Below are 27777 nucleotides of genomic sequence, written 5' to 3'. Positions count from 1 at the left end.
TAGATGTATTTAAACTTTTCATCGCGATGGATGGCGGGAACGCAGTCGAGTTGAAGTAACGAATAAATTATACTCTGGCGACAAGGATGATTTTCAATTTCTGTATCGCGTTATCGATTTCAGGATATCTTCAGATACATCTTGTATGTATAGGATGTTAAAAAAAATTATTCCTTAGTTTGACGCATGGTAGTATGGACCAAACAAGTGAAAGATGTCCAGTCAACATTGACTACAAAATGCAGACCTTAAGAGCTATAAACACTTCTTCATCATCGCTACTATGAAACACACCTCTTCTACTGCAAGTTCTTTCCTATTACAAACGACCTACAGAATACTGTAAACAAATCAGGACACAATATTCCGTTACTGTGAAACAGCAGAGCATCCATTGTAATCGACTTGCTGCTACGGCTGAAGTTGTGAGCCACTGCTAAAGGAGGTTCTCAATATGGTGTCCATTCATAGTAAGTCATGTTTCTGTACAACGTCTTATGGAATCACACTCTCTCTGAAAAGCTCCAAGTTCGTCATGGATGCGCTAGCAGGAATTGATGGACGTTCGTGTAGTGCTTGTATATCTTTCCTAGGGCTTGCAAACATTATAGATTCCTAGTGTCCCCACAACCAAAAATCCAAGTGATTAAGATCAGGGAAACGAGCTGTCTAAAGTACTGGAACTCCCCACAAGTCCATTGCTCATTAAATATCTGTGTGCGATGGTCTCGGACATTTCGGTGAAAACAAGATGGTGCTCCATCATGCATTGACTAAATCTCCAGTCGTTGTTGGAATGATACCTCCTCTAGCAGGATAGCTAAATTGTTATGTAAGGTGGCAGAATAAATAAAGGTCAAAAAATGGTTCAAATTGTTCTAAGCACTATGGGACTTAACATCTGAGGTCATCAGTCACCTAGACTTAGAACTACTTAAATCTAACTAACCTAAGGACATCACACACATCCATGCCCGAGGCAGGATTCGAACCTGCGGTTGTAACAGCAGCGTGGTTCCGGATTGAAGTGCCTAGAACCGCTCGGCCACAGCGGATAGCAAATGAAGGTCAATTTCGCACCTTACATAAGAGTTCTATGCATCATAACGGGAAAGTCAATATGACACCTAACTTACTTCGGCGGTAATGAGTGGATTTGCCTATAAGTATGTAATGCAAAAGGGATGACACTCAATCGACGGTATTAACATACCGCTCCTATATTATCTTCACCTACATCTGCATCTACATGGATACTCTGCAAATCACATTTAAGTGCCTGGCAGAGGGTTCATCGAACCAACTTCACAATTCTCTATTATTCCCATCTCGTATAGCACGCGGAATGAATGAACACATATATCTTTCCATTATATTGTGGTGATCGTTCCTCCATATGTAGGTCGGTGTCAACAAAATATTTTCGCATTCGGAGGAGAAAGTTGGTGATTGGAATTTCGTGAGAAGATTCCGTCGCAACGAAAAACGCCTTTCCTTTAATGATTTCGAGCCCAAATCCTGCATCATTTCTGTGACACTCTCTCCCATATTTCGCCATAATACAAAACGTGCTGCCTTTCTTTGAACTTTTTCGATGTACTCCGTCAGTCCTATCTGGTAAGGATCCCACACCACGCAGCAGTATTCTATGAGAGGACGGACAAGCGTAGTGTAGGCAGTCTCCTTAGTAGGTCTGTTACATTTTCTAAGTGTCTTACCAATAAAACGCAGTCTTTGGTTATCCTTCCCCACAACATTTTCTGTGTGTTCCTTCCAATTTAAGTTGTTCGTAATTGTAATACCTAGGTATTTAGTTGAATTTACGGCTTTTAGATTTGACTGATTTATCGTGTAACCGAAGTTTAACGAGTTCCTTTTAGTACTCATATGGATGACCTCACACTATTCGTTATTTAGGGTCTAACTGCGACTTTTCGTACCATTCAGATATTTTTTCGCAATCGTTTTGCAGTTTCTTTTGATCTTCTGATGACTTTATTAGTCGATAAACGACAGCGTCATCTATAAACAACCGAAGACGGCTGCTCAGATTGTTGGGTTGGGTTGGGTTGTTTTTGGGGAAGGAGACCATACAGCGAGGTCATCGGTCTCATCGGATTAAGGAAGGACGGGGAAGGAAGTCGGCCGTGCCCTTTCAAAGGAACTATCCCGGCATTTGCCTGGAGCGATTTAGGGAAATCACGGAAAACCTAAATCAGGATGGCCGGACGCGGGATTGAAGCGCCGAATGCGAGTCCAGTGTCTAACTGCTCAGATTGTCTCCGAAATCGTTTATATAGATAAGGAACAGCAAAGGACCTGTACCACTACCTTGGGGAACGCCTGAAATAACTTCTATTTTACTCGATGACTTTCCGTCAATTACTGCGAACTGTGACCTCTCTGACAGGAAAACGCAAATCCAGTAACATAACTGAGACGATATTCCATAAGCACGCAATTTTACTGCTAACCGCTTGTGTGGTACAGTGTCAAAAGCCTTCCGGAAATCCAGGAATACGGAATCGATCTGAAATCCCTTGTCAATAAGACTCAGCACTTCATGTGAATAAAGAGCTAATGCATGTCAATGAGTGGAAGGTGAAACAAACAGCGAGAGAAAACGGTTTTTGTGGAAGCAGGCACGGGCAGAAGCAGAGGCTGCACTGTGGGAGGCACCACGAAAAGCCCTTAGGGGTCCCGCGGCGGGAGTCAGCGACCGGACAGGTGACGCGTATTGGAGAACAAGTAACGGGCCACCAGAAGTAGGACAGAAAAAAACTTTAGAAAACTGCGTTTCGGAATTCCAAGTGGATACGAACAAAACCAGTGATGCAGTTGATCACGTGAACAGCGAGTGGTACACATGTAACTTTTAGGCGTCTGGAGCGGACACAAAACGTCCGATTGGCGGAAACGAACTAGGAAGGAGTAAAGTGCCGAGATTTCGATGCAGTTTAATGGTAGGGCCCTTGCGATTGGCAGAGAGAGTTTCCACAAAATAAGAGGAACGCTCGTATTGGTCGAAAAACGCCGTGACATAAAGAACAAAAGAACCCAGATGGGGAAACAGTTCGGCTACGAAAAAGACAAGAGAAAAATTTTCTCGGACTCTTCTCTGAACTTGCGTCAAGTGCAGACTGGGGCACATAACGATCTGTACGATGCAGAGGAGAAATTTGTGTGAACACTGCGTTCACTGCAGCTAACATTCAGCTAGATATTATCTGAAGCGTCGTTGAGCTCCAGCGGATACAGCATGCAGTTAACTTCTGTTAGTATTTTTACTATGAAACATATTGTCAGTTCTGGATATGTGCCTTACATACATGAATTCTAATGAAGCCAGTATCTGTTTTGATAAGATTGTGAAATTCTTTTACCTCGTAACTTTATCTTTTCACTTACACTATAATACAAGCCTATTATTTCACAAGGTAAATGGTATCAGCGCCGATTTTCATTTAATGCATGCGCAGCTCACCAGAAAGTTTCAATGGTATAGGGTATCTTCAGTTGCCATCAAACTGTAAGGGTTTGCGGACATAACAACAACTGTGTAAGCTGTAAATATTTTGGTTCAATGTTGCAATCTTATCACAGAAATACACGCATTTACACAGTTTACTATGTGACAATGTTACGACAGTTGTCAAACGAACGCATCTCGTCCTCAGAACGTGAAATAGTCCTAAATACAACAATAGTAAATTTTCACTAGAAGTTTCTTGACAAAATTATCCTTACGACTACATCATGATGTTGGCCGGTACTACGACAAATCATCCGATTCCGGTTCAAATTTTTGAACTATTGAGGATGATAATGGAGTCTATGGAGGATGGTTAGTTTTGTGACAAGCTGAGCAAAAGATTACACAAGGTCGCTCGACCTTACAGTGGATGCAACCTGGTGAACCAACAACTTTATGCCTCTGCTCACGGAATTTACCTTAGCTCCGATGAGCTGTCGCCCGCATGGCTGCTACCTGCCTCTCAAATTCCTATAAAGCTAATTAAGCCTTTGTTGATTTTTCCAGCATAAACTCTCCCTGTGTTTCTCATTATGCGAGAAAACATAAACTCATCCCTAGTCTTAGGGTATGGCGATATGCACGCGCATGGCTGGAGCAGCGTGCATATTAAAATGCCCTCTCAGTCCTCGCAAGGACAATTAAGTAACTGGCTGGTTCGTTTCTCCACACTTGGAACTCAACGACGCTTCAGCTAATATCTAGCTGAATGTTAGCCGCAGTGGACGCAGTGTTCACACAAATTTCTCCTCTGCATTGTACAGATTATGTGCGTCATTCTGCACTTGGTGTCAGCTCAGAGAAGAGTCCGTGAAAATTTTTCTCTCGTCTTTTTCGTAGCCGAACTGTTTCCCCATCTGGGTTCTTTTGTTCTCCATGTCACGACTTTTTTCGACCAATAGGAGCGTTCCTCTTATTTTGTGGAAACTCTTTCTGCCAATCGCAAGGGCCCTACCATTAAACTGCATCGAAATCTCGGCACTTTACTCCTTCCAAGTTCGTTTCCGCCAATCGGACGATTTGTGTCCGCTCCAGACGCCTAAAAGTTACATGTGTACCACTCGCTGTTCACGTGATCAACTGCATCACTAGTTTTGTTCGTATCCACTTGGAATTCCGAAACACAGTTTTCTAAAGTTTTTGCCTGTCCTACTTCTGGTGGCCCGTTACTTGTTCTCCAGTACGCGTCACCTGTCCGGTCGCTGACTCCCGCCGCGGGACCCCTAAGGGCTTTTCGTGGTGCCTCCCATAGTGCAGCCTCTGCTTCTGCCCGTGCCTGCTTCCACAAAAACCGTTTTCCCTCGTTGCTTGTTTCACCTTTCACTCATTGACATGGTATATGGAGCGTAAAGTGAGGACACATTCTTCTGTTCTCACTAACTGTGATCACCACATATTATTTTCACTGCTAGGTTTTGCACAGTTAAAAATAAATGCTGATCATTCCAATTCTTTCAGGCGTTACAGAAAACGTAAACGTGTCGTAACTCGAGTGTTTTATACTTACCATGACAGTTCAGTAACATTTAAATCTGACGATTGTGGTACATAGGGAAATGGGGGGTTTTATCCTCTTAATTCAGTTCAGTGAGAGGTCGCAGCGTCAAACTCGATGGTGGAATTTACCAAGTAGAACAATACTGCATCTTTGTCTCTCAAACTAAAGTTCTATACTATGCTGTGGATATGTGTCACCATAAGGAGGCGGCAAAATTCTGACAGGAGTCTTCTCGGGAAATTTCTTGCATCCAGACAATAGAAAACTCTACAGCGAGCTCACACCGTATCCTTCTTCTGACGAGTAAGATGAATCTAAGGAAGGCCATGATCTCACGCTGCAGTTGTATGCGAACTGTCGTGCCAGAGATGTAGATTTAAAACGCTAAACACAAACGCCTTGAGTGAGCGAGGACCTGCTGTGCACAACCGTCCGCCAAGTTGCCTACACGCAGGAATGCAGGCGCGACGCCTCAATCTCAGATTTGTTTTAAGCAGGAATTACAACAGCCGTTCTAACACATGCTAAGCTGCGTCCCGTTGCCTCATGATCACATTATCTCCCAAGCTAATCTGCCTTAAGTCTTCTGAATTGCTGTATAGAAAGCTGTAAGATTTCTCTGGGATATACCCGCACTATACAAGACGCTGGATTCGCACGCAAAAACGAGTACCTTCTGTTACACGTAAATCACGGTCTACCTTACGTAAAATGCGTAAGCAGGGCAAGAAATGGCACAAATAACATGACCATCTGAATTACCGGTCAGTATTGCATGTTTGGGAACCAGATTCTAAATAATCAAGGAGGATTAGTAATCAAGGGAAACTGTGTGATAGTCTTCAGTTGTGTTATTCTGGTCGCGCAGGTTCCCGCTTAAAACTATAGATTATTTATTACTGAACAGTAAGCCGACCGATGAGGTGTCAGTTTTGTATGGTGTTGTAGATACATGTATGTTGCAATTATTGTCTTACAGTGATGACAGGAAGCTGCTATTCAGAAAAAGTTATACCCAGACATCGACTGGGTGTGTACAGGGTGCTTAAAAAAATATTTCGGAGGTGGTAGGATGGACATCATGATCTAAAATGCATACCTTACGAGCTGTGAAAACTTGTTCATCTTCGCTACTGTGAAGCACATGCCTTCTAATGCAAGCTCTTTGCTATTACGAACTACCTATAGAATGCAGTAAAAAAGTGAGGACATTCTTCTGTTATTGTCAGTGAGAATAACAGGTGATGATCGCCAACAGTCATCGTCTAGGCACATCCTCTGGTGGTGAGGTATTCCACTTTAACATTATGCGTATTGATAAGTAAGATAGTCAAAAATAATCTACTGCAGTTTCAAAAGTATAGGTACGTCCTAAGCTACAACATTAGAAGCAAACTAACCGTCATTAATAATTTCAAAAGCTGCCAATGTTTCAGAAAGGAATAAAATATTATGTCACAAAAGTTTTCCGTCGTTTACCCAGCATCACAATTGCTGAAAGCCCCAAAGCACATTGTAAGTGAAATCTAAAAGAATATATTTTAGATAACTTCTTCCATTCGATAAACGTATGTATATGTGATCAAAAGTATCCGGACACCTGGCGCCCTCCATCGGTAACGCTGGAATTCAGTATGGTGTTGGCCCACCTTTAGTCTTAATGTCAGCTTCCACACTCGCAGGCATACGTTCAGTCAGGTGCTGGAAGGTTTCTTGGGAAACGGCTCCCCATTCTTCACGAAGTGCTGACTGAGGAGAGGTATCGATGTCGGTCGGTGAGGCCTGGCACCAATTCGGCATTCCAAAACATCGCAAAGGTGTTCTATAGGATTCAGGTCAGGACTCTGTGCAGGCCAGTCCATTACGGGAATGTTATTGTCATGTAACCACTCCGTCGCAGGCAGTGCATTATGAACAGGTGCTCGATAATGTTGAAAGATGCAATCGCCATACCCGAATTCCTCTTCAACAGTGGGAGCAAGAAGGTGCTTAAAACATCAATACAGGCCTGTGCTGTGATAGTGCCACGCAAAACAACGAGGTGAGCAAGCCCCTCCTTGAATAACACAACCACACCATAACACCACCACTTCCGAATTTTACTATTGGCACCACTCACGCTGGCGGATGACGTTCACCGTGCATTCGCCACACCCACACCACGACATTAGATCGTCACATTGTGTACCGTGATTCGTCGCTCCACACAACGTTTTTCCACTGCTGATCGTCCAATGTTTACGCTCCATATACCAGTCGAGGCGTCGTTTGGCATTTACCGGCGTGAAGTTTGGCTTATGAGCAGCCGCTCGACCATAATATCCAAGTTTTTTCACTTCCCGCCTGTCATAGTACTTGCAGTGGAGCCTGACGCAGTTTGGAATTCCTGTGTGATGGTCTGGATAGATGTCTGCCTATTACACATTATGACCCTCTTCAACTGTCGGCGGTCTCTGTCAGTCAACAGAAGATGTCAGCCTGTACGCTTTTGTGCTGTACGTGTCCCTTCACGTTTCCACTTCATTATCACATCGGAAACAGTGGAACTAGGGACGGAGTGTGGAAATCTCGCGTACAAGTGTATGACACAAGTGACACCCAATCACCTGACCACGTTCGAAGCCCGTGAGTTCCACGGAGCGCCCCATTCTGCTCTCTCACGATGTCTAATGACTACTGAGGTCGCTGATAAGGAGTACCTGGCAGTAGGTGGCAGCACAGTGCACCTAAAATGAAAAACGTATGTTTATGGGGATCTCCGGATACTTCTGATAACATAGTGTATACGAAGGATGGATGAAAATAGGAAAACATCGCGGGAAATGCACGCTTGAACATTAGCACAGGTGGTAGCCAAGCCTGCATGTTGTAATGTTGTATCTGACGACGAACGGCGCCTGTGCAGTTTACTCACGACATTGCAAGTGTCAGTCACGGCCAGAACAGTGTTCTGTGTAGCTGTGATTGCTGGTGTATTATGTCGTAGCTTAGTGCATTCGAACTAGGGCAGTAGCTTATGCTCGTATACTGGGTGCCTCCGTAACTAAAGTAGCTGAAATGTTTGCTGTTTCAAGGGGAATAGCATCGAAGATTTATACCGCATGTAGCGAAAGGGGAAAACATCACCCTCTAAATCACAAAAGGGACGAAAGTGTACGTTGAGTGATCGTGATGGATGGTCATTGGCGATAAAAGATAAGAGGACGACAGCTGCAGAAGTCACCGCAGAGCGGACTGTCATACTCGCGTACTCTGACAGCATCAAAACGACATCAAGAGAGTTCCATAAGCAGGAAATTGCAGGGAGTGCTGGAACTACTCGTAAAAAAAAAAAAAAAGTTCAAATGTGTGTGAAATCTTATGGGACTTAACTGATAAAGTCCTCAGTCCCTAAGCTTACACACTACTTAACCTAAATTATCCTAAGGACAAACACACACACCTATGCCCGAGGGAGGACTCGAACCTCCGCCGGGACCAGCCGCACAGTCCATGACTGCAGCGCCTCAGACCGCTCAGCTAATCCCACGCGGCGAACCACTCGTCAGTGATGCAAATGCCTGCACCATAAAAACGTCCATAAAACCTGCACTATGGAGCAATGGATGGATATCACTTGGTAGGAAGAGTCTAGTTTAAAACGGTTTCCAACTTATGGCCGAGTTTACATCCTAAGACTTAAACATGGTGGGAGTTCGATGATGATCTGGATAGCGATATCGTGGAATTCCATTGGCTCCATGATTACTAAGCAAGATCTCTTTACTGCCAAAGGTTTTGTGACCATTTTGGCTAAAGAGTTCCATTCCACGGAACAATTTTTGTTAGTAGGAGGACAGTGCTGATTCTGGGTCAAATTGCAAATCACTTCTGGTGTAAGGTTACAGCTAATGCAGTTGCACTTGTTATCTTCAGAGTCACTGGTATCAAATACAGCAGAGGTACCTGGACGAGCCACATAGTGATACCCAAGGTAGTCCCCACTCCTCTCCTCCCACCCGCCCTCTCTCCCACTTTGCTCTCGGCCAATCATTATCGTGGTCTCGGCTAATCGCTGCGGAGCTCCCTCTGTCCTCGGCTAATTTTCTCCCCATTATAGGTCTGTGCTTTGTAATCAGTCTGGTGGCAAATGCAGATGGCTGCAAAATTGACAGGTAGGATAGATCATAGAAGTATGCAAACTGGAGTAACAGCAGTAAATTTGACATGAATTTTGTACGTTAGGCTTTAAAATTGGCACACTGTCAGTATAAGCCATAAAAAGGCAATAAATTGGCAGGATAGGCTGTAAAGACGGCAAAGTAGCAGGAGAGGCCATAAAATTGGCAAATAGGTATTTGTTAATAATAATAGTAATAACAATAATAATAAATTAATATTATTATTCCAATTACATGACTATTATCGTTTGAGGTCCACATCGTGAGTACAGGGTCACCTTTGCTTGGGATCAGGGCATTGGTATCTGTCATAAATAATAATAAATTAGTTTTCTTATTATTCCAATAATGTGATTTCATCATTCTATGTCTGTACGCTGTATTCAAAAGACCATCAGCAGCACAGTTATGGTACTTAAAAATGTCGACAACTATCACAATAATTCAGCTCGCTCATGACCTGCCACACACGCTTCAGTCTGCTCCGTCTTGCTCGGTCGGAACGCGTGGCGACCCACCCACCCTCTAGATATGATAACTCAAGAGTCATCATGTCTCTTGGGGGCTACAGCTATCTCCTTCTTCAGTCTGTGGACCAGTCAAATTGGAAAACAAATTTGGCAACCAGTCTCCATTTTAACAATATGTAACCTCTCGTAATCTATATATTATCAAAAGTATGCAGATACTAATACCTGACTTGTGCTACTCAAATCAGATACCTTGTGTATACCAATAAATGACGAGTATGTCAATGTCACTGCGCTGGCACACTGCACGCAGACAGCCAGGATTAGTGTTTGTATAAGTTAGTCACATCGTGGCATATTCTGTAAAACAGCGGAAAATATTAGCATGAAATACTTTGCCATTAACGGTGTGTATAAATTAATCACGTCACGACATAATCTGCTTAATGGCAGTAAATCATAAAGTAAGATACTTTGACATTACAGTATGTGACTGAATTGCTGTTGTTTTGCAATGTCATAGAATTTTCTGCAAAATGTTTCCAGTAAAGTGGAAGACACCAACGTATTCATTACAAAGCATGACGTTGTTTTTAAATGTGGTTCCTGCAAATTATTAGATGTTCTGCATTTCAAATTCTGCCAGGTGGCTATGCTTAAAACGCAACAAGTCAACAAAGTTCCATCGTGGGCTGCTATCATCATGTAGCAGCGAAACTTGGGAAATATTGTAATGCGTTAATGCGGAACCAAGTTAGTATCAACTGTGGCCACCAGGTACGAATCTGGTGCTGTGAATGCATGAGAGACGTATGGAAATGTTTCCATATGTAGGGGATTAGGAATGGGACGTGGGCAGAAGAGGTCAAACAACTGAGAAAGGCATAATGCTGATGTCATTATTAACTGCCGGTTATACAGTTTATTCAATATGAGGATTGGAGACGTTCACGAGATGCTGTAGAGCGCCAGATTTGCACCTGGTCGCAGAAATTTTAACTAATTTTTTTTCCAGCGTAAATCGGTTCCACATTAACGCATTAGCATATCTACCAAGTTTCGCTGCCATACGATAATTGCAGCCCACACTGGATCTCCGTGAGTAGCTACACTTTAATTGAAACCACCACGTACAAAATGGTCGAAAATGTTAGTTCCCTAGATGAATCGTGTATACACTGGAGGTATGAATTAAAAAACGCCTTCAGTAACAACTTTTCGTGTTTTACGCGGACTGACAATAAAGTAAGTTCCGATTGATCGCGAAATGGGAACAACTGTGATAATCAGAAATGTTTATCTGCAACAGTTCTTCCAGCCACTGCTCTACATAATCACCAGTCCGACATTTGTCGTAGCACTCTACCAACTTTCCAATACCCTCGTCATAAAGGCAGCCGCCTGTGCTTCCCGCCAATTCTCAACGCTCATCTGTAGCTCGTTGTCTGTGTGCAAATGTTGTCTTCATAGCCAATAGTTAATATGAGCAGAGATGAAACACAGCGGGATCCAATTACGGGGTGTAGTGCGGGTGATCAAACAATTCCCGTCGAAAACGCTGCAGGAGCATTTTTATTGCCCCAGCAGATTGCGACCGAGAATTGTCACGAAGTAGGAACCGTATGACACTTCTGTAATGTGGGCTGCATAACATCAGGCGAAATCTCTCACCAGGACTTCATACTTGGCGAGAGACACGATTTTCTACGCATCTTTATGTTCTCACCATGCGCTCAGAACTGAAAAGAGTCAAGTGATGCAACCGACAGGCATACTAGAGACGCTGTTGAACACTTCAGTGCAAAGACTCATCGGATTTTCATAGTCGTTTCCATTTCGCGATCGATCGGAACTTACTTTCTGGACACTCCTCGTATTAAGTACATGATGCAATTCGGACACTGTGGGTCCATATTCAGGTGTAATTTGTCTTAATACATGCTTAATTTTTTCTCTTGAATGAAGTGAAATGCATATTCCTGTCACGAAAAGGTTTGATATTAGGTTATGAATTTTGTAAGTCAAATGCGGAAAATATGTGCGAAATAGTTTAAAAGATGAACAGTGTAAAACTGCCACATAACCCAAGAAAAGCGTTTTTCACATTCTAGCATCAACAAACATTCTTTTCCCCATCGTTTTAATAAATGTACGAATGAAGAATGTTCTAGAGTTAAACTTGTGTAGTTGTAGGTCATGCTGTTGCTATTTGTCGTTCCGTGGATGTGTCTATGTTAGTAGAAGCCCTCGGTTAATAGTACGTTCTTCTGTGCTAATTTCGGAATACATCTCATGTGTTAGTTTCTAAATCTTTTTACTCGTGCTGCGATTTCTACCATCTTTCCCCAAGTATCTATTCAAATAAGCGGCTCGCTGCAAGTAGTTTTGCGGTCCATGCCTTCCGACGGTCTGACACTGGATAGTATAATAACACGACATCCCGGTAGCCTATCAGTATTTAGCTCGCTCGCTAACTGGGGCGAAGTCAGACCATCAGAGATACGAAAACTGTTTCAGTCAGTTTAAGTGAGTGAACGCAACTCGTTTGTGCGTGGACTACACTTCCTGAGGTTCCTTCCACTGATTATTAGTATGGCATTTATCTTACCTGCGAATAGTTTTATTTGGTAACTCCAATTCATACCACTCTGTACACATATTCCTAGACATTTAACGGAAGTGACTGGTTAAACTGATCATTTAATAATCATCTAATGATATATGGTAATGCCCAACCCGTTGCATTTGTTTATGCTGCCCTGCCAACTCCTGCATTAAGCGTCGGTCCCCTGCAGCTCTTCCTACGCTTCTCTTTAATTGTATACCGTTGCGTCTCCTCTGTGTACAACAGCATCATCAGCGAAGAGCCTCATCGAACTTAAGTGTACATAAAGGTCACATCGTTACAAACTAGTTGTGATTCGGCGAGAGAAACTTGCACACGATCCTCACCTGGTGCAAATATTGATTATTGCCATAACTAAAAGTTAAGTTTTACGAAACTGTAGTGAGGTGCATAGGTTAAAAGGTAAGTCATATTCTGAAATCTGGGAAATGAATAGTGAAAGTAAAATCAAACTATTTTTTGTGTCTTTTCCTAGTAGCGAGATGAAAATCACGTTGCTTCAAAACACGTATTAAGGACCTGTAAACGCAATCAGTAATGTGTGTGTAACATGACATTCGAAAGGCGCGTTATGAAGCCCCTTAGGGACAAGGCTGTTAGAAGGGGAAGATAATGTGCACTCCGTGTGCATACTGGGTGGAGTCATTCCAGACATGGAACGGGTCCTTCCGGATGCCTACCAACTGCAGGTAGTGACTCGCGTCGGTACCAATAATGTGTATCGCTTTGGATCGGAAGAGATTCTCTCTGGTTTCGAGCGGCTAACGGAAGTGGTAAAGGCTGCCAATCTTGCTTGCGAGAGGAAAGCAGAGCTGACCATTTGCAGCATAGTCGACAATAAAAATTGCGACCGTGTAGGCTGCACAGCCTTCGACTAGCGCCATAGAGTGGTTTGGTTTCGGGTTCCGCTGAATAGGTCAGGAGTCCACTACACGCAGAAGGTGGCTACATGGGTAGCAGGGGCTGTGTGGCGTGGACTGGGCGGTTTTTTAGGTTAGACTATCTCGGGGAAACACAAGAAGGGCTTCAGCCTCGAAGGTCAAACACAGCAGTGACGTAGATACAGAAACCATCGGTGTTGTAGTTGTGTTGGGAAAGTACCAGAGCTCCAAGTGCTAATAGAAAGCACTGATGTTCAAAGCGTTATACGCACTGAAAACTGGCTAAAACGGGAGATAAGTTGAGCCAAAATTTTTGCGAAGAGCCTAACGGCGTTCGGATAGGATTGGCTTAACACGGTTGGCGGTGGCGTGTTTGTTGCTGTCAGAAGTAGTTTACCTTGTAGCGAAATGGTAGAGGTAGTACAGACAGAGGTCATTCTTGGCAACTGGAATAAAATAATAACTGCATCCTTTTACCGACCTATCAATGCAGATGATGCAATTGCTGAAATGTTCAAAGAAAACTTGAATCTAATTTCAACACGTGGCCGACTTAATACAGTTACAGTTGGTGGTGACTTAAATTTACCCTCGATATGTTGAGGAAAATATATGTTAAACCCGGAGGTACGCATAAAACATCATCCGAAATTGTGCTAATACAAACGATCATCATAATAAAATAAGGGAAATCAGATCTCGCACGGAAAGATATAGGTGTTCGGTTTTTCCGCGGACCGTACGAGATTGAATAATTGCGAAGATGGTTCGATAAACCCTCTTCCAGGCACTTAAATGTGATTTGCAGAGTACCCATGTAGATTTAGATGTAGATGTACAACTGATTTTAATTTTATAGGAATTGGAATGTGAAAACTTGTTGTGCCTTCAAAACGTTTACGGTATTATCAGCGATAGTGCTTTATAAATAAAGCGAATGTCGTATGGAGGATGAGAGTCTTCTTTTTTTCCAGTCCGCCGAAAAGAACAGAAAGGTATATCGCAAAACAACACTTGTTACACTGTAACCACTTCGTGATTTGTTGTTCTGCTCTACAGGAGGGCTTTCCTGTTGTTGTTGTTGTTTGTATGTAAAATTCTGGATCCATCATTGTCTAAATGTGGCAGTATTCTAGCTCGAGCTGTCGAGAATGAATAATATCTATTTTAAAACGCTGAGACTTGTCTGCTCTGCTATGCGTGTAGTCCACGTAGCTCCTTGAATCTGTAAGTCTCTTAAACAGTGTGCGATCATCGCCTGAAAGCACAAGTCGCTGAACGTCGCTGAATTGGTAACAGAATGTCCATAAAATCCTAAACAGTAATAAATGAGCACTGTTTGGCATACGCCGGACATTTGTTTGAAGAAGTACTGTGTGTTAACAAGCGCAGTACTCACAGCATCATGTTTTGCAAAACAGGAGCTGCTGTGTTGTCGTACGTCCTTCCCCTGTTCGTCATCCAAGAGCAAATGCAGATTTTCAATGAAGTGATTGTAAAACACAGCGGAATGGCACAATGTGGACACACTTGACACGGACGACATATGGGCATGCTAATGTCATTTTCGGTCTACCCACGCTGTAACAGCACAATATATATAAAAAAAAAAAGCTGCAAGGGTAACATTATCTAATTAATGTTTTCCTTGTATGTGTCGGGCTAACACACACACACACACACACACACACACACACACACACACACACACACACACACACATACACAGTAATAATATCAGATATGTAGTGCAAGGTGTGATACCACCTTCTATATGAAAGTGCCTCGACTTACAAATTAAATAACTAAAACAGTAGACAGGTAAATTATATATGCTGTGACGTTATGTAAACGGATCCTAAAATGTTTCTCCAGCTTTTTTAATAAGCCTTATGGTGTGCGACACGTGTGCTTGCGTCAAAGCTGGTGGCTTCCTCAGACCCTGTCTGGGTAATATTATACGACTACCATGATGTCTGATGTTTGGTTTGTAGGGTGCTCAACTGCGCTGTCAGAAGAGCCTATACCAAGTTCCAATTTTTTCGCAGTCCCATTTTTTACACAGTCGACTCTAACCACTGTCACGAATGATGTCGATGAAGTGATGAGGACAACACAAACACCCAGTCTCCGGACAGAGAAAACCCCACCTCAGCCGAGAATCGAACCCGGGACCCCGTGGTCCAAAGGCAGCAACGCTACCCATTAGACCACGGGCTGCGGACATGCGGCTATCACGATGTGTGGCTTATGAGGAGCTGCTCGACCATTGAACCCAATTCCTTTTAACGCCTGTCGGACAGTCGTTGTGCTAATTGGGCTGCTAGTAGCATTTCGGAACTCGCGAGTGATTCCTTCCGCTAATTCTACAACTACCGTAACAACGGTCGAAGGTCTCTTCCCGTCGGTACACGATGTCGGCCTGCTTCGTTATAGCTGTTGTTCTTCCTTCGCGTATCCGCTTCGCAGTTACAGCATCACTAGTCGATTTTGTCAGCTTTGTAAGGGATTAAATGTCCTCGATGGATTTGTTACTGAGGCGACATCCAATGACTAGTCCATTCGAAGTCACTGAGCTCTCCTGAATTATCTACTCTTCTGTTACTCCTTCTCTACTGACAACACAGCACTCGCCTCCTCCTTTGATACTGGCGGCTCCACCGCTCGTGACATCTAATGGTCAATTCCGCATTACAGGGGGTGTCCAGATACTTCTGATCAGATAGTGTATATTTAGAGCACTGACTGCATCTTTTAGCAGGGGAACTGTCCATGTCACAAGGCTGGATTAGTACACTACTGGCCAATAAAATTGCTATACCAAGAAGAAAGCAGATGATAAACGGGTATTCATTGGACAAATATATTATACTAGAACTGACATGTGATTACGTTTTCACGCAATTTGGGTGCATAGATCCTGAGAAATCAGTACCCAGAACAACCACCTCTGGCCGTAATAACGGCCGTGATACGCCTCGGCATTGAGTCACACAGAGCTTGCATGGCGTGTACAGGTACAGCTCCCCATGCAGCTTCAACATGATACCACAGTTCATCAAGAGTAGTGACTGGCGTTTTGTGACGAGACAGTTGCTCGGCCACCATTGACCAGACGTTTTCAATTGGTGAGAGATCTGGAGAATGTGCTGGACGGGGACAGCAGATGAACATTTTCTGTATCCAGAAAGGCCAGTACAGGACCAGCAAACTGCGGTCGTGTATTATCCAGCTAAAATGTGGGGTTTCGCCGGGATCGAATGAAGGGTAGAGCCACGGGTCGTAACACATCTGAAATGTAACGTCCACTGTTGAAAGTGCCGTCAGTGCGAACAAGAGGTGACCGAGACGTGTAACAAATGGCACCCCATACCATCACGCAGGGTGATACGCCAGTATGACGATGACGATACACGCTTCCAATGTGCGTTCACCGCGATGTCGCCAGACACGGATGCGACCATCATGATGCTGTAGACAGAACCTTGATTCATCCGAAAAAATGACGTTTTGCCATTCGTGCACCCAGGTTCGTCGCTGAGAACACCATCGCAGGCGCTCCCGTCTGTGATGCAGCGTCAAGGGTAACCACAGCCATGGTCTCCGAGCTGATAGTCCATGCTGCTGCAAACGTCGTGGAAGTGTTCGTGCAGATGGTTGCTGTCTTGCGAAAGTCCCCATCTGTTGACTCAGGGATCGAGACGTGGCTGCAGGATCCGTTACAGCCATGCGGAAAAGATGCTTCTCATCTCGACTGCTAGTGATACGAGGCCGTTGGGATCTAGCACGGCGTCCCGTATTACCCTCCTGAAGCCACCGATTCCATATTCTGCTAACAATCATTGGATCTCAACAAACGCGAGCAGCAATGTCGCGATACGGTAAACCGCAATCGCGATAGGCTACAATCCGACCTGTAACAAAGTCGGAAACGTGATGATACGCATTTCTCCTCCTTAAACGAGGTAAGACAACAACGTTTCACCAGGCAACGCCGATCAACTGTTGTTTGTGTATGACAAATCGGTTGGAAACTTTCCTCATGTCAGCACGTTGTAGGTTTCGCCACCGGCACCAACCTTGTGTGAATGCTCTGAAAAGCCAATCATTTGCATGTCACAGCATCTTCTTCCTGTCGGTTAAATTTCGCGTCTGTAGCACATCATCTTCGTGGTGTAACGATTTTAATGGCCAGTAGTGTAGTACAGCCACTTTAGGAGCATGATAGGGAACTTAGGTTGATGTCTTTCCCTTCATGTTCTCGTGATACGAGTCCACTGGAAGACATCTGGGAAGCTATCGAAGGCCAGCTGCATGTCCACAAGCCACAGGCTCATAATTAACGAGAACAGGGTAACATGTGTGTTGACATATTGCATATATCTACTTTGGAACGACCTCTCACTACAAAAAAGATACCAAGCAGGTGCATGTGGCAGCTGAACACATCCCTCCTTTATGAGCGTATTTTAAGAGAAGTATTATATAAAGCCGGCCGAAGTGGCCGTGCGGTTCTAGGCGCTGCAGTCTGGAACCGCGAGACCGCTACGGTCGCAGGTTCGAATCCTGCCTCGGGCATGGATGTGTGTGATGTCCTTAGGTTAGTTAGGTTTAACTAGTTCTAAGTTCTAGGGGACTAATGACCTCAGCAGTTGAGTCCCATAGCGCTCAGAGCCATTTTAGTATTTATAAAATGGAGACAACATGTGTACACAACAACCACACTGTGGCAAAACGGTGGGTAAGGGAAACCCTAGAATGTTATTCTATGTGTCTGTGTTACAGTGAAACACTGAAATCTGGAGAATGTCGACTTTCACCGGTGAATGTCAACTTTCACATTTGCTAAATATCCTTATTTCTGACTTACACCGGTAAATGTTGACATTCACCATGCACTAATGGTGAATGTTGAACATGTTGGAGATTTATGTTTTCTTCTCCGTAATTCAGTCGCTATAAAACGTCACAGGGGTGAGGTAACTTTTTCGTCTCTCTTTCTGAAAGGAATGACCAAGAATTTAAAATACACAGTACATTCTACATGAAGAAAGAAGTCGGAGTCTTCTGTTCCAACAACAACAACCGCTAACACATTTAGGCTATCTGTACGACCACGTACACAACTTGTATTCGTACATTATCACCAGTTTGAGCAGGAGGAAATTGTTTTTGTGAGGTTCGTAACATCTTTGTCGTGTTTTTCAGATAGAATTTGATGTGAAGACATTGTAGGTTGTAGGCCCTCTTCAATATTTTTCTGTGGAATATGGTTTTCGGTATGACCACCTCTCAAATTTTTTTTATAAGCATTAACAGTTTCTTCAAGCTGTTCTTCGGTTTCAGAAGTATTGGCAATTTCTTCGAGTTGTTCTTCAGTTTAAATATTTGCGATTTGTTCGTCAGGCAAAAAAGACGATGCTATGCCTCTCTTTGCTTTAACGCCAAACATGGCTTCATAAGGACTCTGGCGTATTCCTTCGTGGTATGTAGTGTTCTTGGCAAATTGAACAAAGGAAAAACCATATGACCATTTATTTGTATCGTTATCGTTCGTGCATGCAGTTAGCATATTCTGTATATCTTGATTGTCCCTTTCAACTGAGCCTTGTGTTTGACTGTGACGAGGCTTTCCATGAATTATTTTGTCATCTTTCCACATAGCGCATATTTCGGATATGACTTGATTACTAAATTCTCCACCATTATCTGACTGCAATATTGCTGGTGCACCAAATGTTAAAAATATTGAAAGAACGTGATGCGCTACTTCTTCAGCTGTTTTAGTTTTCAAAGGTTGTAGCTGGACAAACTTAATTAAATGGTCTTGATACACCATTATGAACTTATATTCGCCATCTCTGTTTGACTGCAGATCTATCAGATCAACTTGACATCTTGAGTTTAATTCAGAACTAACCATTGGCTTCACAACAATACCTTTCTTAGGTGCACTGTGTTTCATTTGACACTGTTTGCATAAATTTAAGTACAACATTACAACTCCAAATGTAATATTTTTGTATTTAACTTGTAACTCTTTAAGCATACGTGTTCTTCTACCGCGGCCTATTCTGATGTGAGTTTCATGTAATATACTGTACAATTCTTCATTGGTAACATAATACTGTATGATCGTTTCCCCTGGTTTTAATGGTACAGTTAACTTCTCTTCATCATTAATTTTTAAAACATCGAAACATTTTAATCGTCTGTAATCCAAAGGCGTGTTGCATTTAATTTTAGCAGAAACCACTTCAGAAAGTATTTAAGAAAACTTTTCTTGAGAAAAATAAAAACGATTGTCTTCTCGTTTACCCGCAATCAATGCATTTAGCTTTTCATGAAAAATATCACGATCTACTGCAGTATCCATTTAGTATAAACTAGGGTATCGGAAAAGAAATTAAGAAAACGTTGCTCGCGTTATCAAAGCTTGCATAAGACTGACAAAGCTGATTGACTCTGAGCAGAACAAAGGATTTGGCGGGAGAGAGCCAGTCGCTTGTTTTTGGACTCTTCTGTTTTGGACCTCCACCAGAGCATATCTGTAATTGTCGAAACACATCGGAGAGGGTCCGAATGTACAACAATGTAATGAAGTATTCGATCTTTCACCGACGTATTTGGTATCTGTTGACATGCACCGGTGAAAGTCGACATTCTCTAATTTCGGTCATTCACGGTAACATCTGCACGACAGTTATGAACACTGAGATACCACCTAAAGCAATTTCTTGATGAATATCCTCATCAATGCCATAATAGTTAAAATAACATGACTTATATCTACAAGCGAGTCAAGTAAGTGTGGGAAAAATCATGCTGTAGGCCACACATGGGCTTTCCAAATAACACAAAAGAATAAAAGAGCAAAGGATGCACCAACAGAACAGGTAGTGGGCATTGTAGGTTCTCTATTTGTTCATATAAATTCCACCATTAATGCATTCAAAATTTGATTTTGGCTGTTTAGTATTTTCGCAGCGTTATTTTACTCTGGCACAGTTTTATTTTATCATTCGTTTATAGTGACATCCATCCGGCGGTCCTGGTGGCTTTGTGTCCACAAGTGTGTGCGCTTCTAGGGATTCATATTCTTGTTTTACTGGATTAGTATTACCCTAACGTCGTATAAGATGTTCTTCTGGTGTCACAGTGTGTCAAGAAACTTCCACTGCCCGTTTGTGTGGATCTGAAGACGGCAGTTTGTATTGCCGATTCTAGTAGTCCACTAATCTTGGCAAATGAATAAAAGTTAGCATAAGAAGACTGTAGTACATAAAGGATTACGATTACAGTCATGCACCATAGGCACTCATGTAAGAAATAGTTTTGGTCTAGCATGTAGATAACGTCACCAAATCGAGATACGTCAATTTATGGTTCCTTTAAGTACTAAAAATGGCTCTGAGCACTATGGGACTCAACTGCTGAGGTCATTAGTCCCCTAGAACTTAGAACTACTTAAGCCTAACTAACCTAAGGACATCACACACATCCATGCCCGAGGCAGGATTCGAACCTGCGACCGTAGCGGTCTTGCGGTTCCAGACTGCAGCGCCTTTAACCGCACGGCCACTGCGGCCGGCTTTAAAGTACTTGGACGGAATTTATGAGATAAAACCGGTGCACAGTGTCGTACCGTTTTCCTGCCCGCTCCCTATCTAACGTGACACACTTTCTGTCCACATGTTTCGATTGAATTTTATGCACATGCAGACTGTAACAAAAAGATAGAGGCAAACTTCAAATTCCAGAATGAGATTTTCACACTGCAGCGGAGTGTGCGCTGATATGAAACTTCCTGGCAGATTAAAACTGTGTGCCCAACCGAGACTCGAACTCGGGACCTTTGCCTTTCGCGGGCAAGTGCTCTACCATCTGAGCTACCGAAGCACGACTCACGCCCGCTACTCACAGCTTTACTTCTGCCAGTACCTCGTCTCCTACCTTCCAAACTTTACAGAAGCTCTCCTGCGAACCTTGCAGAACTAGCACTCCTGAAAGAAAGGATATGCAGAGACACTGTGGCTAAGCCATGTCTCCGCATATCCTTTCTTTCAGGAGTGCTAGTTCTGCAAGGTTCGCAGGAGAGCTTCTGTAAAGTTTGGAAGGTAGGAGACGAGGTACTGGCAGAAGTAAAGCTGTGAGGACCGGGCGTGAGTCGTGCTTCGGTAGCTCAGATGGTAGAGCACTTGCCCGCGAAAGGCAAAGGTCCCGAGTTCGAGTCTCGGTGGGGCACACAGTTTTAATCTGCCATGAAGTTTCAAACTTCAAATTGTTATAAAGGATCTCTTAAAAAACAAATAGAGGATAGGAATATGCGCCCAGAGGCGTTATTCGATGAGGCTACAGGACATCTAAGTTGCAGGGGTCAGTGTCGCAAGCAACGCAGTGCCTCAGCAGCAAATGTTTGTACGCTGACGGGCGGCAAGCGGAACTACTCCCAATACCCACTACTGGCAGTACCACGAAGGTGGCTACAACAAACGTCATATTGTCATGAAGTGCACTACGTCGTCGTTTGACGAGAAGTAGCCGAACATAACCATTTACTGGCAATTACCTGTTCAGTTGAACCAGAGGACCCAGTCCATTCCACGTAAATACAGGTCACACCACTGTGGAGCCACCATCAGCTTGCACAATGCCTTGTTGACCACTTGGGTCCGTGGCCTCGAGGGGTCTGCGCCACACTCGAAACCTACCATGAGCTCTTACCAACTGAAATCGGGAGACGTCTGACAAGGCCACGGTTTTCCAGTCGTCTAGAATCACGAGACCAGGAGGGGAGCTGCAGACGATACTGTGCCGTTAGCAAAGGCATTCGAATCGGTCGTCTTCTGCCATAGTTCTCACCGATACATTCATCCTACGTCCCACATTGATTTCTGCGGTTGTTTCACGCAATATTGCTTGTCACACGATTTTGCTTGTCTGTTAACACTGACAATATACAGGGTGATTCAAAAAGAATACCACAACTTTAGGAATTTAAAACTCTGCAACGACAAAAGGCAGAGCTAAGCACTATCTGTCGGCGAATTAAGGGAGCTATAAAGTTTCATTTAGTTGTACATTTGTTCGCTTGAGGCGCTGCTGACTAGGCGTCAGCGTCAGTTGATGCTAAGATGGCGACCGCTCAACAGAAAGCTTTTTGTGTTATTGAGTACGGCAGAAGTGAATCGACGACAGTTGTTCAGCGTGCATTTAGAACGAAGTATGGTGTTAAACCTCCTGATAGGTGGTGTATTAAACGTTGGTATAAACAGTTTACAGAGAATGGGTGTTCGTGCAAAGGGAAAAGTTCTGGACGGCCGAGAACGAGTGACTACAGTATCTGGAGATGTTAGAGAATTGGCTGTTCCCTCAGCTCGAACAAGAAGCACAACAATTCATATTTCAGCAGGATGGAGCGCCACCACATTGGCACTTATCTGTCCGTAACTACCTGAACGTCAACTACCCGAGGCGATGGATCGGCCGCCAGGCAGCCCGTGACAGAGCACTTCATCACTGGCCTCCAAGAAGCCCTGATCTTACCCCCTGCGATTTTTTCTTATGGGGGTATGTTAAGGATATGGTGTTTCGGCCACCTCTCCCAGCCACCATTGATGATTTGAAACGAGAAATAACAGCAGCTATCCAAACTGTTACGCTTGATATGCTACAGAGAGTGTGGAACGAGTTGGAGTATCGGGCTGATATTGCTCGAGTGTCTGGAGGGGGCCATATTGAACATCTCTGAACTTGTTTTTGAGTGAAAAAAAACCTTTTTAAATACTCTTTGTAATGATGTATAACAGAAGGTTATATTATGTTTCTTTCATTAAATACACATTTTTAAAGTTGTGGTATTCTTTTTGAATCACCCTGTATAACTCAAATGCCGCTGCTATTCGTTAAGTAAAGGCCGTCGGACACTCCATTGTTCATGGCGAGAGGTAATACCTCAGATGTGGTATTCTCGGCACACTCTTGGCACTATTGATCTCGAGATATTGAATTCCCTAACGATTTCCGAAACATATGTCCCATGCGTCTAACTGCAACTGCAATTCCGCGTTCAAAGTCTTTTAATTTCCGTCATGCGGCCATAATCACGTCGGAAGCTTTTACACATGAATCATCCGCCAATGCCCTACCCTTTCAACAATCGCCATCTGTATATGTGCATATCGCTATTCCATGACATGGGATCAGCTCAGTGAATAATGATTGATCACAGGATCCGGCTGCAATCGAATAAACATAGGATAAATTACTAAATCAGAAAAGCTTTCGCAGTCACAGTGGATGACGTCATTCATTCCTTTTCACGCTGAATTTTAATAACTAATGTAGGTCAGTTCTTAAAAAGAAGAAAACAGCAACCAGCCACTATTAATACTGATATTTATGTAGGTAAATAGCGCCGTTCGCTTCAGTCTGGAACCGCGCGACCGCTACGGTCGCAGGTTCGAATCCTGCCTCGGGCATGGGTGTGTGTGATGTCCTTAGGTTAGTTAGGTTTAATTAGTTCTAAGTTCTAGGCGACTGATGACCTCAGAAGTTGAGTCGCATGGTGCTCAGAGCCATTTGAACCATTTGAAATAGCGCCGTTACAGGTTTCGAACTGGCAAGTTCATCATTAGACGGCTGTTCACATGATTTTCAAGACACACTTTACATTATAGTCCGTTTCCGATTTTTATTCTTCCACTGTGGTGAAGTATTATTGGTGTGTTGTTGTACTACGGTAGAAAACAGTGTTAGAAGCGCCACATGTGAAAAAAGCTAACCTCCAAATGATGGAATACAAATCAATATGTGAGCTTAAGTGGTTATGGTACTTGTGCGAATTACGTAAGTGCTGCATATATTTTGGAATATTGGAAAAATACAATCTTGCAACTTCGCAACAAAACCGCGCTGAATTTTCGACGTAAGTACCATAACCTACATTAATTGTACACAGCCACGGTGTCACCATGTCAGTTTTAGACAAAACAGCATTTTAATAACTGTTTCGAGCTTCTGCTCTACTTCCTTCATTTCTTCTTCGATATACAGGATCAACGGTAGGGGAGATGGATGCACGCCCATCCTTTGCCCCAAGCTGATAAGTTCATAGTGGTCGCCGCCAGGGTACGAACGAGCATGAAGTTCCTGCCCCGACTGTTTCTCCGGTACAAGCCCCGTGCTTAATCTCCAATTCATGAAACGGCTCGCCCAGAGGAAGACGCTCCATTCGTTCCCTGCAGCCGTGCACGGAGGTCGCGTCTGACGGTTGCGCCCTCATCTGGAAGCGAATCGTAATTTTTCGGAAAGCCAGGTTGGTGAGTGGCGGCGGGCGCTGGTGGCGCGTCAGCACGGCGGACACTCGAGAGACTGGAGAGCGCACAATGGCTGCCGCCACTGCTGCTGCTGGCACACGCCGTCATTTGTCTGCCGGTGCAGACTGTACTCGGCCACAGCCGCACTGTGCTCCTGTAACACGCTGAAACTAAATTTTTTCTTTTTTCCCTGGCCTTGCTCGTGCATTTACACAGCCGTCATATTAATCTGGATCTGACAATGTTGCTGGTGTGAGATGACCTTTCTGTCGCCGCTCGTTTTACCGGGGATGTATTTTGTCTGCATCTAGTCTCATCCTATTCGAAAGCATGTGAACCTGCGAACCATAGCTATCTTTTGATGATGTTACTGGATGCGTTAATATTTGTCAAGAAAAATGATATGACTGAAGAACTGTGGTCAGAGAAACAGTTGTTAGGCAACAGTATCTGTGTCTGAGACTGTGGAGTCGCAGAAACTTGTTTATTTAAAAAAATGTTAAATTTTACTCGTATAGTTCGTTTTGCGGCGTACTATTTCTTGCCTTACTCCTCCTCTCTCTGTGTATGAAAGGGGTCAACTGTGTGACGAATTTTTTTCGGGCTTCCAGCCACGTCAAATGTCATATACCATTTTAGCCACCTGACGCGGTAGGAAGCCTGTTGCTCTTGTGGTCTTCTGTCCAGAGATTGATTTGATGCAGCTTTCCATGGTACTCTATCCTGTGCAAGCTTCTTCATCTCCAAGTATCTACTGCAGCCTACATCTTTCTGAATCTGCTTACTGTATTCATTTCTTGGTCTCCCTCTACGATTTTTACCCTCCACGCTGCCCTCAAATACTAAATTGGTGAGCCCTTGATGCCTCAGAACATGTCCTGTCAACCGATCCCTTAGTATAGTCAAGTTGAGCCACAAATTCCTCTTCTTCCCAGTTCTATTCAGTACCTCCTCATTAGTTACGTGATCTATCAATCTAATCTTCAGCATTCTTCTGTAGCACTACATTTCGAAAGCATCTATTCTCTTCTTGCCTAAACTATCGTTCGTGTTTCACTTCCATACATGCCTATACTCCATACAAATACTTTTTAGGAAAGACTTCCGGCCACTTAAATATACACTCGATGTTCACAAATTTCTCTTCTTCTAAAACGCTTTCGTTACCATTGCCAGCCTACACTTTATATCCTCTCTACTTAGGTCATCAATTATTTTTCTCCCCAGTTAGCAAAACTCGTCTACCACTTTAAGTGTCTCATTTCCTAATCCAATTCACTCAGCATCACCCGACTTAATTCGACTACATTCCATTATCCTCGTTTTGCTTTTGTTGATGTTCATCTTATATCCTCCTATCAAGACACTCTCCATTCCATTCAACTGCTCTTCCAAGTCCTTTGCTGTGTCTGACAGAATTGCAATGTCATCGGCAAACCTCGAAGTCTTTATTTCTTCTCCATGGATTCTAATTCCTACTCCAAATTTTTGTTTTGTTTCCTTTACTGCTTGCTCTGTATACAGATTGAATAACATCGGTGTGGGCTACAACCCTGTCTCACTCCCTTCCCAACCACTGCTTCCCTTTCATGCTCTCGACTCTTATAACTGCCACCTGGTTTCTGTACAAATTGTAAATAGCGTTTCGTTTCTGCCCTCCAGTAGGTCGCCCTTGTATAGATCCTCTATCTACTCCCTCCACTTTTCTGCTTTCACTTCTTTGCTTAGAACTGGTTTCCCATCTGAGCTCTTGATGTTCATACAGCAGGTTCTCTTTTCTGCAAAGGTCTCTTTAATTTTCCTGTAGGCAGTATCTATCTTACCCCTAGTGATATATGCCTCTACATCTTCACATTTGTCCTCTAGCCATTCCTGCTTAGCTATGTTGCACTTCTTGTCGATCTCATTTTTGAGACGTTTGTATTCCTTTTTGCCTGCTTCATTTAATGCATTTTTATATTATCTCATTTCATCAATTACATTCAATATCTCTTCTATTACCCAAGGATTTCTAATAGGCCTCTTCTCTTTTTTTTTTTTTTTTTTTTTTAGCTACTTGAACCTCTGCTGCCTTCACTATTTCATAAGAACGTAACCTGAAGCATACGAAGATTTCTGCACTGACATATGGCTCTGGTAAAATAAAGAAACTGATAGAATCTAAATTGCGCAATGGAAACGAAAAACTCACATATCATGAATCTCACCTGCAAAATGAGGTACTGGGAGAAACAGTAACACAGCAAGACTCCGTAATAGCTAAAAAAGTGCTGCTGAAAGCACGGATAGAACAGTCGGTCCAGGGAAATTGGGTTCATAATCTTTACACGGAATGACAATGAAGCACCTGACTTAACCTTTAAGTATTGAAATATGAGTTAGGAAGGAAATTATCAAAGAAAACAATTATGGACTCTAATATGAAAATTGATTTAATCTAATAACTTCCGTGGTACAATTAATTAACTCAGAAGAACTGTCAACAGAATAATTATCAAAAAGCTCGACCGTAGCGAGGATGTGCTGGACCAAGAACACAAGTCTACAAAAATAAAAATGAAAAAAATTTTACCTCATCAAATATTATCTTCTTCTTCATTTCAAAACATTTTTTAAGTCCGTACGCTATCCAACCATTGATCTGAGTCGTTATTCCTCCTCGTAATAAATCTGCAACTCACATAGTTCCAAAAGTGCGTCCCTCGATTACACTGTGCACTCAACGAAACCCCGCCTTCTGCACACCGCAGCTTTGCAGTACTGACTGTCAAAGATTCTACGACTCTACATTGCTGCCACCAAAGACACAGATACTGTTGCTTGACAACTGTTTCTCTGACCATAATTCTTCAAACATATAATTTTTCTTGACAAATATTGCCATACAACAAAATCATCAAAAAATAGTCATCTTACACTCTCTCTTGGTAAACCCATAATACCCTTGCCGCTATCCTCCCCCCCCCCCCCCCCACCCCCCGTCGTTTACTTTTTTTTGCCGTCTCTCAGTCCTCCTTCGCTCCATTTTATGATTTAACTATTTTATGCAGTTTACGTTATTAGCGTTTGAACAAGAATTCTTACATAATTATACCTCTGTAATTTTAGCACGACCTCTCTTGTTACACTCCTGACGTTACCACCACCCCCAATCAGCTTCACTCCTTCGTCCCTCTCCTCCACTACCTCCAACAATACCTGTTTAAAACACTGACCGCAGTTGCAAAACACTGTACTCTGGTACGTGGTTCTCAGTAGGCAAGACGGGTTGCTGGCGCAACTACTAAGGTGA

General features: G+C 43.2%; 1 protein-coding gene across 1 annotated transcript in view; it reads right to left on the bottom strand.

The window, feature by feature from the left end:
- The window catches only part of LOC124712115 (43 kDa receptor-associated protein of the synapse homolog), a 308753-nt gene that overhangs the window by 126579 nt on the left and 154397 nt on the right, over positions 1-27777 (bottom strand). Inside the window, exon 2 of the mRNA XM_047242413.1 lies at positions 24306-24576. Within this exon, the coding sequence (XP_047098369.1) occupies positions 24306-24576 (271 nt within the window). The remainder of the gene's footprint in view (positions 1-24305; positions 24577-27777) is intronic.

Source organism: Schistocerca piceifrons, chromosome 8 (assembly GCF_021461385.2).
Source record: "Schistocerca piceifrons isolate TAMUIC-IGC-003096 chromosome 8, iqSchPice1.1, whole genome shotgun sequence".
In the NCBI taxonomy this organism is placed as follows: Eukaryota; Metazoa; Arthropoda; class Insecta; order Orthoptera; family Acrididae; genus Schistocerca; species Schistocerca piceifrons.
Note: the sequence above shows the minus strand (reverse complement) of the source record. Positions and strands in the feature narration are given on the sequence as shown.